At 53.1% G+C, this 15,320-nt stretch overlaps 1 protein-coding gene across 1 annotated transcript in view; it reads right to left on the reverse strand.

Moving 5' to 3' along the window:
• Positions 1-11,189: 11,189 nt before the first annotated feature.
• The window catches only part of LOC125525722 (polyubiquitin-like), an 82,686-nt gene continuing 78,555 nt past the window's right edge, over positions 11,190-15,320 (reverse strand). The window contains exon 4 of the mRNA XM_048690727.1: positions 11,190-11,304. Coding sequence (XP_048546684.1) covers positions 11,190-11,304 — 115 coding nt within the window. The remainder of the gene's footprint in view (positions 11,305-15,320) is intronic.

Here is a 15,320-nt window from a genome sequence, read left to right on the forward strand (position 1 = left end):
TAAGTAGAGAAAGATTTTCCTTTAGAGGGATGAGAGAAACCCTTGCTTTTTATCTGAGAAGATTAACCGAAATTTTACCTTGTAGCTCGGACCTCAACCCTTCTCAGCAGAGCTCGTCTTCGGGGGATCTTCTTCCGGAGATGATGGAGAGTGGAACGCCTCCCCCTGCCGTACCGCCTAGCGAGGTGGGCGACCCTGAGGTGTCGTCGTAGAGGGTTTCTCCGAATCCGGCAGGGGCGGAAGGTAGCCATATGTCCCCCCAAGGTTCTCCGCGTCCGGCCTTCGATGGAGGTCACAGGACGAGTCCGACACCATCCGATGCGCGGTCGGAGGAGATGATGATTCTGCTGGGGCGAGCTTCTATCTTAGAGGAGCACCGTGCATTGATGGGTACAGTGATTGGAAGGATTTCGTCCGCGGAAAGCGGATTGCATGAGGCCGTCAGAAGTTTGCTGACGGGTTTTGAGGTACGTTTGATAATGTACTTCTTTGTCAGGTGCGCATAAATAAGATGCGCCCTGTGTAGATAGTAGCCCCTGAGACTCTGTGCGTTGTCAAAATTGACGGCGCGCAGAGGATCATAATCCCTGGTCTAAAATGTCGCCGTTGTATACAGGTGGCGAAGTGTCCGGAATCGAGCCGAACTAATTATTTTGCCGAACTAAAGTGGCAACTTGACGTGGCAGATGCCGACATCACGCTCGTCAACGAGCGGCTTGATGAGGCTCAAGGTATGCAATTCCTCGGGCGGCATCTGGTAAGAGGAGCTTTATGCCAGTATCTTACACTGTGTGTGCTTGACGCAGATGGTGCGGCCACCATGGAGAGTCTTCGGGCGGAACTTGCCCGAGCTAAGGAACAAGCCAGAAAAAGTGATACGGCTGCCGAGAAGGCCCTCGAAGAGCTGAGAGCCGAACAGGCTTCTCACTGCCGAAGCAAGAAGGAGATGGCCGTGATGGCCGTGAAGTTAAAAAGTGCTGCTGACCGTTGCAAGTTTCTTGAGAAAGAAGACTGGGCGAGACAGACGGACTTAGAGAAGGCCGTTGCTGATGCCAAGGACGCTCGCTCTGCGATGAGAGCTGCGAAGGAGGAGCTGCGTCAGGCCGAACAGATTGCGGCTGGAAAGCCCTTTATGCTGCGGAGGAAGTTTTGCGATCCGAAGTTTGCTCCGTTGGACCGGATGTGGAGTGCGGAGGACACCTATCTGGATTTGGCAGCGAGTGCTGCTGATGCAACCGAATACTTTCGAGATCAAGAAGATCGCGAAGTGGAAAGGCTTTTCTGGTCGCAGTTCCAGAATCCAGAGCGTCCACTGGCAGTGGACGATCGTCTGGCTCAATGGGCCGAACTGAATAGATTGTCCGGACTCGCCATGAAGTACGTCATGGGTCATCTGTGGCCGGGGAGATCGGAGCCGAAGAGTTATTTCAGCTTGGTGCATCAATTCCTTGACGCGGTGCCACGTATCAATGCGATGAAGAGGTCAGCATGCATAGAGGGCGCACGGATGGCTCTTGCCCGTGTCAAGACATACTGGGCAGAGATGGAGACCACCGTTGTTGCATCCCGAGATTCGGACAAAAGCCGAGTACCCTCCGAGCACTATTTTCAGGAAGTCCTTGAAGGCGCTCGTGTAATAGAGACGCAGTGCTCGAAGGATGCTATGTTCTGATAGCATATGTAAATATAAAGCAATATTTTGATGAATTGTAGTAGGCTTTTATACTTGTGCCTTCAAGTATTTGGAACACCTCCTGTGCGGCCGTTTTATGATATATATACAAAATCTGAAAGATTGCAGTCGTTGGCTTCAGCCCCAACGCACATAGTGCGGGGGTGCTCGCAGAAGGCGCATTTTCACACTTATTCCAACGTCTTGGTCCTACAAAGGAGGTGATAGCGCAGCGAGCTAGGAAACCGGACTATAATGCTTTAACACTTTCACTTAGCCATAGGAGCTTGACAATGGGTCTATTTAGGTAGCCCCTGGTGGCAACTGCGCTCGCCCGAATTCGGGGCGCATATGTGCCTGGCCAGGAAACGGCCCTTCGTTAATGCGGAGGAATCCTATAGATTCTGGAGAGTCATCGAGTGGTTGACCAGTCTCACGCCATATCATGACAGTCGGTTTTCGGCTTTCTCTACTGAGGTGCTCGCCTAGCCGAACCAGGGCACAATCGCAGTAGTTCTCCTGGTGCCGCCTTAGCCGATAGAGCGGAACATAAGGCGGACGAACACTGGAGCCGGGCAACCCAACATTTGACCAAAATCATGACTCAGAGCTGATGCATATAAGGCCAAACTCGCGACGCCGAACACTCCCTAAGGTATTCGGTCTTTATGAGAGCGGGCGAGGTAACGCTCTGAGGTATAAGCCCCTAGTGTCCAGGTACGTGCAAGAATTCTGACGTGGCCACATGCCAAGACGCCAGCCTCCTCCTTGGTCATAGAACCAGGGGATGTGTATCAACAAGAGATAGTAAAAAAGGTTTATGCAGGGTCTTAATCTGAAAAGAATCCTTGGAACGGGTCCCTACTGCATGTCTGCGCCTGTGTCTCCGTTGTGCCGTATCCTGGACGGGCGCAGCACGACGTTCATGTGTGAAGCCCGTAGTGCAGGGGTATATGGCCACTAAGCCTTTATCAACGATACTTTTGTGCCGGACTCGTCCATCCGTGTCCGTGGTCTTAATGACCTATTCCGATGTTCTGGCTGGTGAAGCCATTGTATTGTGGGGCTGTTAAAGCGGCCGCACAATCCTCCGCTTGGGGGAGGTGTTCTCACTGCTTCCCCTTTAAGGAGATGATGCCGCGTGGACCAGGCATCTTAAGCGTAAGAGATGCGTAATGCGGTATTGCGTTAAAGCAGGCGAAAGCTTTGCGTCCCAGTAGTGCTTGATAGCGACTTGAGAATGGGACGATGTGGAAAGTCAGCTTTTCGCGACGGAAGTTATCGGCAGAGCCAAAAATAACCTCGAGCCGGAGAAAACCCATGCAATGGGTGTCCGGACCTGGCGTTACTCCTTCAAAGGAGGTTTTGCTGTGGCGAATTCTTTTTGGGTTGATCCCCATGTGGCGGATTGAGTCCTGATATATCAGGTTGAGTCCGCTGCCACCGTCCATAAGGACATTTGAAAACGGCTGTCCGCCAATTATTGGATCGAGTACCAGGGCAGTCCAGCCTGGGTTCCTGACACTTCTAGAATAATCCAGATGATCGAAGATGATTGGTTTTGAGAACTAGTGGCAGGATTCCTTTGGGATAGGCCGTGGGGTGTGTACCTTTATGGGCGACGCACGTTTTGTTATGTGGAGTAAGTTTACTGTTTTTACTTTTTGTGGGAAATTCTTTTGTTTCCTGGTACTCTGCTTTTGGGGTTCGTCCTCGTCTTCGCTTGGTGTGTCGAGCCCCTTGTGTTCGGCGTTGAGTCTGCCGGATTGTTTGAGAACCAAACAATCTCTGTGGGTATGGTTAGCAGGCTTTCCGGGAGTGCTGTGTATTTGACATATCCTATCCAAGATTTTGTTTAGGTTGGATAGGTCGTCCCTGTTATCTTGGAGGGGCGGCTTTTTCTGATTCTGTCGTGAGCTTTTGAATCCGGCGTTGACTGTCGTGCTCTTCATACTTTTTTCCTTTGTCTGGCAACGGTCCTTATTGCGTCGCGGTTTTCCGTTTCCATCCCTAGTTTCGGATGTACTTGGGTCACTGGTGCTGCATCTTGCCAACCAGCTATCCTCTCCTGCGCAAAAGCGGGTCATGAGGCTTGTTAATGCGGCCATTGTTCTTGGCTTTTCTTGCCAACCAACCATTCGTCTCGGACATTATGCCTGAAAGACGCCAAGGCTTCAGCGTCCGGATAGTCGACTATTTGATTCTTTTTAGTAAGAAATCTATTCCAGAATTGCTGAGCTGACTCTCCGGGCTGTTGAGTTATGTGACTAAGATCGTCTGCATCCGGAGGGCGGACATAGGTCCCTTGAAAATTTGCTCGGAAAGCGTCCTCGAGCTCTTCCCAACTTCTGATTGTGTTTTCAGGAAGGCTTTTGAGCCAATGCCAGGCTGGCCCTTTAAGCTTGAGGGGTAAGTATTTTATGGCATGGAGGTCATCTCCTCTAGCCATATGTATGTGGAGGATATAATCCTCAATCCAGACTCCAGGGTCTGTTGTTCCATCATATGTCTCTATGTTTACGGGTTTGAATCCCGCTGGAAATTCATAATCCAGGACCTCATCGGTGAAACATAGGGGGTGTGAGGAACCGCTGTATTTGGGTGTGCCGGATTCTGATAATGGCTTTATTGCATTGCTTACGAGAGCTTGCTTTCTTGGCCCGTAAATGGACCTGGCTGGGCCATGATGCGAATCCTTAAGTGGGTCGCATGCCGGCTTAAGTCCGGCGCTGCTTGCCGCTTTATGCTGGCCATGGGGTCGTCTATCCGATCGTGTGGCTTTCTCACTTTTGGAATGCGAGGGCTCTAAGGCCTCCTCATCGAATTCAGGCAGTAGCTTTCTCTTCGGATAGCTTTTAGTGCGGCGACTATCGCCGTATTTGTCTGCGGTATTGATTACTTTATTCCATCTGATCCTGAGTGCATCTTCCACAGTTTTTAGCTTCCGCTTCTGCTTTTTCAGGCTGCGTGCAGTTGCAACGAGCCGTTTGTGGAGGTTCTTCTGCTTCGTGGGCTTGTCCGGCGTAGGGTCGTCCGGAATGCCATTTTCGCCGGGGGAGGGATGTTCGGTTTCTCTATCCGGGTTGTCCTGTTGGGACGGTTGCTCTAAGGCATGCTCGTCATCTACCGGCTCATCCTGCTCTATGGCTAGGTCTTTATTGAGGCGGGGCTTGGGTCGGCGTTTACGCCGACGCTTTGATTGTTTTTCGAGAGATCGATCCCTCTTTCCATCCCCGTTTTCCTCGTTGTTGCTTCCATTAGGGGTATCCACCATGTACACATCGTGAGATGAGGTGGCTGTCCAATGCCCTATAGGCGTTGGTTCTTGGTTGTCTCCTGCATCGTCGTCCATACCGTTGATGTCTTTGGAGTCGAAGTCGAGCATGTCGGTTAAGTCGTCGACAGCGGCTACGAAGTGGGTGGTGGGTGGGTTTTGAGTTTCTTCATCATCCGAATCCCATCCTTGCTGACCGTAGTCTGGCCGGGGCTCTCCTAATAAAGAGAGAGACTTTAGCGAATTCAGGATGTCGCCGAAGGGCGAGTGCTGAAAGATGTCTGCGGCGGTGAACTCCATTATCGGCGCCCAATCGGATTCGATCGGCAGAGGCGCGGGGGGCTAGGAGTTCAGAAAGGAATCCGGCTCCTCGGAGTCACGGGCCATGCGGAGTGCGGGGCTGGAGTTCGGCTCGATCGCCTCTGAGATCGCAGCCCCTGAGGCAGCGTCCAACCGCTGATCCTCAATCGGCGCAGTAGGTTACGAATCAATGGTCGGAACCGCTGCGTGTGCAGCCTCCAAGGCGCTATTCGGCGGCAGAGCTATATCATGCCCATCGAGACAGTGCGGCGCGCTTGGCTGTGGCTCGAATCCGTCGAAGATCAAGTCCCCGCGGATGTCAGCCATGTAGTTTGGGCTTCCAAACCTGACCTGACGGCCAGGGGCGTAGCTTTTGATCTGCTCAAGGTGGCCAAGCGACTTGGCCCGCAGTGCGAAGCCGCCGAAGACGAAGATCTGTCCGGGGAGAAAAGTATCACCCTGGACTGCATCGTAGTTGATGATCGAAGGAGCCATAGGGCCTAAAGGCGACGGCACAGAGGAACTCTCAATGAAAGCACCAATGTCGGTGTCAAAACCGGCGGATCTCGGGTAGGGGGTCCCGAACTGTGCGTCTAGGCCGGATGGTAACAGGAGGCAAGGAACACGATCTTTGGAAAGGGTCCTGGTGGACTAGCTGTTCTGAATGACGCCGAGGGACTCGCCATGCACCGCAGGAACCCTCTTCCTGGGGGGCTCGCCGTCAACATCACCAGGGTCATCTCGTCTGATCTTATACCGTAATGCACCGCATACCGGGCATGCGTTCAGATCCTTGTATGCACCGCGGTAGAGGGTGCAGTCATTAGGGCATGCATGTATCTTCTCCACCTCCAATCCTAGAGGGCATACGACCTTCTTTGTTGCGTATGTACTGTCAGGCAATTCGTTATCCTTCGGAAGCTTCTTCTTCAATATTTTCATTAGCTTCTCAAATCCTTTGTCAGCCACAGCATTCTCTGCCTTCCACTGCAGCAATTCCAGTATGGTACCGAGCTTTGTGTGGCCATCTTTGCAATTGGGGTATAACCCTTTTTTGTGATCCTCTAACATGCGATCGAACTTCAGCTTCTCCTTTTGACTTTCGCATTGCGTCCTTGCATTGACAATGACCCGGCGGAGATCATCATCATTGGGCACATCGTCTGGTTCCTCTTGATCTTCAGCAGCTTCACCCGTTGCAGCATCATTGAGCACATCGTCTGGTTCCTCTTGATCTTCACCAGCTCCCCCCGTTGCAGCATCACCGTATTCAGGGGGCACATAGTTGTCATCGTACTCTTCTTCTTCGCCGTCTTCCATCATAACCCCTATTTCTCCGTGCCTCGTCCAAACATTATAGTGTGGCATGAAACCCTTGTAAAGCAGGTGGGAGTGAAGGATTTTCCGGTTAGAGTAAGACCTCGTATTCCCACATTCAGTGCATGGACAACACATAAAACCATTCTACTTGTTTACCTCAGACGCATCGAGAAACTCATGCACACCCTTAATGTACTCGCAGGTGTGTCTGTCACCTTACATCCATTGCCGGTTCATCTGCGTGCATTATATATAATTAAGTGTCCAAATTAATAGAAGTTCATCATCACATTAAAACCAAAGTGCATACATAGTTCTCATCTAACAACATATAGCTCTCCAAAGCATCTAATTAATTAAACCATACATTGAAACTATGTAAAACATTTCAATGCGAAAACAAATGCGATCATAATCGCAACCAAGGTAACAATTGATCCAACGGCATAATGATACCAAGCCTCGGTATGAATGGCATATTTTCTAATCTTTCTAATCTTCAAGCACATTGCATCCATCTTGATATTGTGATCATCGACGACATCCGCAACATGCAACTCCAATATCATCTTCTCCTCCTCAATTTTTTTATTTTTTCCTTCAACAAATTGTTTTCTTCTTCAACTAAATTTAACCTCTCGACAATAGGGTCGGTTGGCATTTCCGATTCACATACATCCTACATAAATAAAATCTATGTCACGTTGGTCGGCATAATTTTCATAAACAATAAATGAACCAATAGTTATAAATATAATATATATACCACATCCGAATCATAGACAGGACGAGGGCCGACGGGGGCGGATACCAAAACCATCGCACTATATAAGATGCAATAATAAAAGTAAGAAAATAATACAAGTATCTATGTAAACATACAAGTAAGAATATTTTTCCTTTCAGAAAGAAGATAAGAACAAGAGGCTCACCATGGTGGTGCCGGCGATGAGCTCGGCGCGGGTGATCGACGGCGGTGAAGACGGGGACGGGGCGTGACGGACCGCTAAACCTAGACAAATATTATGGAAAATGGAGCTTGGAGGTCGAGCTTGGAGAGGAGAAAGCTTAAGTAGTGTGGCTCGGGCATTCCATCGAACACCTTGTGTGCATAGGAGGTGAGCTAGAGCACCACCAAGCCCTCTCCCCCTCGGCCAGAGAAAAACAGAGCACTGGGGTGCTTTGCTCGCGAGCGAGGGGTATATATAGGCACCTCATTGGTCCCGGTTGGTGACATGAGCCGGGACTAAAGGGGAGCCTTTGGTGCCGGTTCAAGCCACCAACCGGGACCAATGGTTGTGGGCCAGGAGCGAGGCCCATTGGTCCCGGTTCATCCCACCAACCGGGACCAAAAGGTCCAGATGAACCGGGACCAATGGCCCACGTGGCCCGGCCGGCCCCCTGGGCTCACGAACCGGGACCAATGCCCACTTTGGTCCCGGTTCTGGACTGAACCGGGACTAGTGGGCTGACCCGGCCTGGACCAAAGCCCTGTTTTCTACTAGTGCTGCCTTCACTTCCCAACGTTTTCCTGAGATGCCAATTTCCGAGTGTTAGAAGAAGTATCTAGCGATGGTAGATTTGTTGCTCTTCTCTTTCACTTTTGCACTCTCTATCTCGGTAGCCTAGCCAATGGATGGGAGTGATAGGTATCGGGACTTGGGAGAGGGGTAGAATAAAGAACCGAAGTTATTTGCTCATAGATTACTAATACTCCACACATCCATGATGGAGTCGCATGATATCTTCTTCAAGAGACACAAGCTTGGCAATGAAGACCGCGATGCCGCACACTAATCCATCTTCTAGGATGCCATGTTGGCTACTCTTTCATTCACAAGCATTGCATCATGGAGGAGGACCACACGCTGCGATGGCATGAGGTGAAGCACGATGACATCATGAGGGTCCATGGAATTTTCAATATCGGTTGCTAATAATTAATGACTTGTCACACGACCTTTGCTTTGTGGTGTCATGTTTTATTTGTTTTGGTCTTGCATTGCCTTGGGCTAATGAATGATGTAAGAACACAATCATGGATATTGCAGTTTGCTGATTTCCGCAGCCTACAGGCAAAATTGCAAAGTTGGCACTTACCGCACATGCACATAATTATGCCCAATGAGTTAAACAGCAAGGTGTTATCAGCATGCAAAAGTTCCTAAAGTAAGGATTCAGATGTAATATTCACAAGAAATAATTACAGAAAAAGTTAAGTGCCACACCTATTGTAACTTGTACCGCAACACCATAATTTTTTGGTAACAATTAGTAATCAGAAAACATGTGCCAAAAGTAAATCAAATGCATGGGAGAGAAACTATAGAATAACGAAATAGCAAGCCTGATACGACCTTTCTTCCTCCCCGAGAAAAGACCTCAGCCGATTAGGTTTTCACTTCCTCCCGCCGGCGCCGCCAGTGGTCTGCTCCGTCTCGGTTGGCACCTTTGGGTCGCAGAGGTGCGGAGGACCTCAGCCCTGTAGGCGGGAGGGACGCTGCTCACATTCTTGTTAGGTTTACCGTCTTGGTTGGGCTTGTGTGGTGGCGGTGATGTCCCTCAGTAGGAATAATGTCCCCCACATTTGATCCCCGTCCTGACAGCGCGTCTAGCGTCGCCAGAGGGCGTGTGGAGGTGTGTCTTAGTCGGATCTCGCAGGATTCGTTATGTGCTTCATATCCAGATGGTCTCTTTGGATCCAGTCTTCATTCATATTCGTTTGAGTGTTTACATGTTTCATCCTTTCGATCAAAGACTCTCTTCATCGCCAATGGTTCATGCTCCCGTGCCCTGGTCATGTGGGGCCTTAACATGATGTCTACCCAACTATTTACTACAACAAAAAATTCCCATTAAACACATTAAGGTGCGCTAGAATGGTGGCCAACCAGCTACGCCATGTGGCACATGCTGGTTGGTCACAGTGAGAAAGTTTTCTTTAGAGTTTTTAAAATGGTAGGGTGATTTCTTTTTTGAGAAAAGTTTTTCTAGGTTTTTTCTTTTTTTTCCTTTTAAGATGATTGCGATGTCCACGTGACGCGAGAATATTTTTTAAAAATTTCGATATGATGGTGAGGTGCGCATAGCTTCTTCTCAAGCGGCCCGCAATGGCGGGCCCCAACCACTAGTCTTCCATCAAGGAGGGGCGATGACGGTGGTGCGCCTTCCTCCAATGCTTATAGTCGTCATTAGGTGGTCTGCGAACCTTGTTGTAATTTTTATACCTCTGGTATTCTCTGTGTTGATTATGAATATAGCCAAAGTTTCTCCTACAAAAACAAACAGTGAACGTCTGGCAAAAATACAACCCCCCTTCCCTTTATTTCATCAAAATCTCCCATCTTTATGGCATAAATCTCCAAGTTCAACTACTTTCTACTTATCTACACAACCTTCCTTCCCTTTCCAATGTCTTTTTAAGATGTCAATTTCCTAGCGCTGAGAGAACTAGCGATGATAGATGTGTTGCTCTTGTCCCTCAATTTTTCCGTTACCATCTTGGAAGCCTAGCTATTAAATGGGAATGACACGTATCGGGAGGGAGGTAGCAACAAGATCGGAAAAGGGCACTTTACCCTGCTTTATTATAGATAAAACAACAGGTAGCAACAAGAACACATCATGTTTGTTCATAATTTGCTCTTACTGTACACTTCTCAGCGGAGTCGCAAACACTCTCGTTGGAAGACCGCGAAGCCAAATGCTGCACCATCCTCCGGAGCTCCCGCCTCCATCTTTTCCTTTCTGATGATAACGAGAGCAAGGTGCAGACGGAGGATGACAAGGCATCGGTTGACTATGAACCAGCATCGGTTGACTACGAACCGCCGGTCAGCGGGACGGAGGTCCCCGTCGTGCGAGCAATACTAGGATGAACCTGAACCTGCAGCATATGATGTTGCAACGAAGAGCTTATGTGTGTGGCATGTGGCAATGCACCATCCAGCGGAGCATGACTACTACTTTTTGAGCAGAACCGCTCGATGTCGTGGCACGAGTTCAAGAGAACCGTCACCAGTAGTTGCTCTTTTTCAATTGCCATCTTGTCATCCTAGCCATTGAATGAAAATGAAAGGTATCAAGAAGGAGGTAGCTACTGGAAAACACCATGCGCGTTTGTGTTTTGCTCCTACTGCACACTTCTCGGCAAAGTCGCAGCCACTCTCGTTAGACGACCTCCATGCAAAACACTGCTCCATCCTCTGGGGCTCCCGCCTCCTCCTTGTCGTTCCCGATGATGACGAGGGCAAGGCCGAGATGGAGGTCGGCAAGGCACCGGCAGACTACACCCCGCCAGCCAGCGGTACCGAGATCCCCGTCGCTGAGTGCACGCATGCGAGCAATACATATGGCGAACAAAAACCTGCAACATAATATGGCGGTGAGGAGAGTCTGTGTGGGTGGTAGTGCACGATCCGGCGGATCGCCGCCACTGCTGCTTGTTCATGTGCCAGCAGAACCTCTCGCTCCAGTAGCACGAGGTCGTCGAGAGCAGTGTCAACCGCAGCAACTAATAATTAACGATTAGACGTGCGGTATCTGACTGTGTCCTACGTACGTTTCGTTTGTCTTGGTCCAGACTTGTGACCTAGAGGCAGAAGCAGCACCACAGACAAGCACTTACTGGCCATGTCGGAGGCAGAGGACCAAGCAAAGGGTGGAAACTTTCTGGATGTTGCAGTCAGCAAGGGTGCGATCGTTCTCAAGTTGCTTGGTGGCAAAGATGTACATGTCACTAATTCAGTTCCAGTTCCTAACAACACAAAGCGCAAAAACCGATCGAGTTTTCTCATGGCTCCCTCCCCTTCCCCTCCACCAAGCCCCACGACGGGCGCTCTCCTGGCCTCGTCGGCCACCTCCACGCCGCGGTTCTCTCCGGTTGCGTCGTCCACCTCCACCCCCTCGCTAGCCGCTCCCCCTCCCCGCGGCTGGCCCCTGCCTGGCTCCCCCAACAGTGTTGCGGCTAGGCTCAGATGCATTAACTTCTCTGCCTCATGTAGTAATGGATCGGTTTCCTCTGGTTCCGCCGCTGGTGCGCCGGCCGCGCATTCACTCCCTATGTCGGCCTACGCTGGTGCCCTTCGGTCTATCATCTGTATCCCCCCTGAATCCTCATTTATCGCCGCTGGCCGCGCCTCCCGTTCTCCTATGGGCAGATCTGTGCACCCCCCCCCCCCCCCCCCCCCCCCCCCCTCCTCCATCCAAACCCGCGGCTGCCCTCTACCCGGAATGGCAACTCGTCCGCTCGAGGAAGCGGCGGCGTGCACCGCCCGTACCGTCTTCGTCCATCGCGCGTTACTCCTCGCAGCGCTCCGAGGCAGAGCGGGTAATGGCGGAGCTGCGTCGGGCTACCTATTTGAAGCCATTCCGGGGCCGCTGCCTCCGGTGTCTTGCCCATGGCCACCGTGCAATAGAGTGTCGCGATCCAGTTTGGTGCTCTTCCTGCTGGTGTTGGGGTCACCGCTCCCGCTCCCCTTCCTGCCCCAAGCGCCTCGCCCGATGCCCCATCCTCCCCCCTCACCGCCGCTGCCCCTCCACCTCACCCTGCCCGCTCCACTCCTCTGCCTTCACCTCGCCCTGCTCCCATCCCTCCTGCCATGCAGGCGCCCCACCCCGCTTGCCCCCCTCCCCGGCCTATCCGCCCCCAGCTGCTATGGCGACCCGCCCGGGCGATGCTTCCCGTTGTCCCTCTGGCGGCTGATCGTTCTTGATCTGCACCCCTGCCATGGAGGCGGCAGCCCGGGCCTTCCGTGCTTCTGCACTCCTGGTGACCATGTCTGAGCCTCGCCTCGACATCACCCCGCACCTGGTGGCCAAGGCGGTCGAGCGCGACCTCAACATTCACTGGTAGTGAACTTCACGTGTCCAAGCACAACCCAGAGCACTTCCTGGTCCGCTCCGCGCATGTCAGGCAGCGTGACATTGCGTTCGACGTGGGCGTCGTCTCTTGTTGTGGCATCACTCTCTCCCTGTCTGCATGGTCGCCGTCGGCGCATGGGCATCGCAGGGTTTGGCGCTACTACTGCCGCATCGCCATTGAGGGCATGCATGTGCAGTCGTGGTGCAAGGAGGCCATGCAAGATGCTCTGGGAAGACATGCTACATCGACCGGCTCGAGCGCCAAATGAGCTACCTCTCCAACACCGCCTACCTCTTCGCCTGGGTGTGGGCATGGAGCCCCGACAACATCCCCACCTCCTAGGGGTACTCCATCATCGACCGCCCCCTGGATTCTCGGGGCCGTCAGAAGCTGCCGGAGGGCTGCCCTCGGGACGAGGGGCTCGAGGGACCGCAGTTTCCCCTGCTCATCCACCTCGACACCACCAAGGACTACACCTCGATCACCGATCGGGATCCTGCTCTGCCTCGCGCCAACGATCCCCAGTGGCCGCTCGAGGAGCGTTTCCGCTGGTCTCGGCATGTCGAGGACGGTCAGGCTAACCTTGCTCGCCCCCCTCCTCGCGTTGGTGACTGCGACCACCCGCGGCCCAGGCGCCGCGATGATGAAGATGATGAGGCCGACTGCGACCGCGGCAGGCACTGTCGCTGTAGCCGGCCTGGCCCGGCGTGGCGGGTCGCTCTCCTAGGCTGCCGCTCCGGTGGTGCCGCCCGTGAGGATGGCCCTTCCAGACGCCGTCACGAGCAGCGCCATGGGGGCTCCAGCGGTGGCCGCCGCCGTCGTGGCTCCCCCTCCGGCACGCTCTCTGATTTCGATGGCTCTGAGCGCTCCAACAGTCGCTCTCGCTCCCCCAGGCCAAGGCGCGATGGTAGCCCGCAGTCCCCCCCCCCCCTCGTCCGCTGCTCATGTCGAGGCTCGCCTGCTGCCAGTTCTCCAGGGGGTGCCTGACCCCTGGTCTCTGACGATACCGCTGCCTTCCTCGGCACCCCGGTGGTCTAGACGGCGACTGATGATCAGGCTCCTTTCCTCCTGGATGTCGAGAGCTTCTGGCACGACATCACGTGCACGGACCCGCTCCTTCTCGAGCTTGATGTTGCGGCCTTTCGCCGCCCGCCTTCCGTCCTGGATGGTTTCGGGGCGGACGACGTGGTGTGACCGTTCGCTGACCCTGTCCTCTCCCCCAGGACAGGGCTCACCGAAGCTGAGATGGGGCTCGCACCTGTGCGCAGTCCTCCTCGCCCCCCCCAGCCCGGTGTCCTGCCCCTTGCTGCCATGGCCGAATGCTGGCTACATGGATGCGTCATGTCCTATGTCGGAGCTGCCTCCGCCCGAATGCTCCATCGCCTTGGCGGATCCTAAGATCAGCACCGCTGCCCTGGTGACCAAGATGCAAGCGCTCGAGGTGGATTCCAACACCACCTTCCTCTCTCATGTGTTTGGCATGCTCCCTCCCTCCATCATGGGGCCTCCTCCCTTCAAGCTCGCTGCCCCCCAAGCACCTGCTGATGAGCTCTTCATCCCGACGCCACCACCTGCTGAAGTGGCACGCCGCTCAAGCTCGAGGGTGGCCAAAGTGGGCTTCCCCAAGGGCATGACCCAACAAGAGAAGGCGCAGGCCAGGCTCGCCCAGCAGCTTGAGTTCATCGACAAGCCTTCGCAGTTCACCCCAAGAGTCCGAGAGCGCTACGTCGACAAGTTCAAGACACCGCTTGGGTGGCTCACGACCAAGCTTGCCAAAGCAGCAGGAGTCCTCTCTCCGGCCCGTATCAACCTGCCCGATGAGGACCTCCGTGCTGCTGTTGGCGTACAGGAAGGAGGCCACGCTATCTAAGCACCGCCACTAGTCTGTTAGTCCGGGATCATGTTAGCTCCATGTTAGCTAGGCCTTCCGCCTATGTGTTCGCCGTGCGGTGTAGCCAGCGCACCGCCATTAGCTGTTTCCTTTGTGTTCCTTTGGCGACCTCGCCGGGCGCCCGTGATTGTCACCGGCCGTACCATTTAAAATTTCAAGCGCACGCCGCTCCCTATTCGAGCTGGCCTGCTTCCTGTGTCCATGACATGTGTCCTCATGAGTAGCTTCACAATCCTTAACTAGAACGTGCAGGGCCTTAATGACCGCGCTATAAGAGCCATTGTTCGCACGGTGGTTGATCAAGCTTGGTGCTCTTTAGTTTGCCTGCAAGAGGCCAATCGAGAGGTTTTCCCACCCCTGAGATCTCTGAAGCTATTGGGCCGAGACTGTCTGAGCACGCCATCCTCTCGGCCGCTGGGACTCGCGGCGGTGTCCTCCTTGCTTGGGACCTGGATCTCTTCCAGGTTACAACCACGGACGTATCCCCCTTCGCCATCACTGTTTCCCTGTGTCCTCGCACGGGAGACGCGCCCTGGTCGCTCACCATGGTGTACGGGCCGTGCGACAACGACGCCAGGCTTCTGTTTCTGGCAGACCTTGCTCGCATCCGCTCTATCACGCCTGGGCTGTGGGTGATTATAGGTCATTTTAACCTCATTTACGAGGTGCGGGACAAGAACAACTCCAACCTCAACCTCCGGATGATGCCGTGTTTTCGTGACACGCTGAACCGTAGCGAGCTCAAGGAAATAAAGCTATCTGGTCGGCGATTCACTTGGTCGAATGAACAGGCAAACCCCATGTTGGTTCACTTGGATAGGGTGTTCTGCGACCCAGATTGGGACCTCAGATTCTCTAACTCTCGGCTGCTACCGATTGCCATGGCCATGTCTGATCATTGCCCCTTACTCCTGACCTGTGAAGGTGTGCCACGCAGATCACCAGGTTTCCGTTTCGAAGCCTTCTGGACACATATTGAAGGCTTCAAGGACGTGGTTTC

The sequence above is a fragment of the Triticum urartu genome, chromosome 7 (genome assembly GCF_003073215.2).
Source record: "Triticum urartu cultivar G1812 chromosome 7, Tu2.1, whole genome shotgun sequence".
NCBI classification, from domain to species: domain Eukaryota; kingdom Viridiplantae; phylum Streptophyta; class Magnoliopsida; order Poales; family Poaceae; genus Triticum; species Triticum urartu.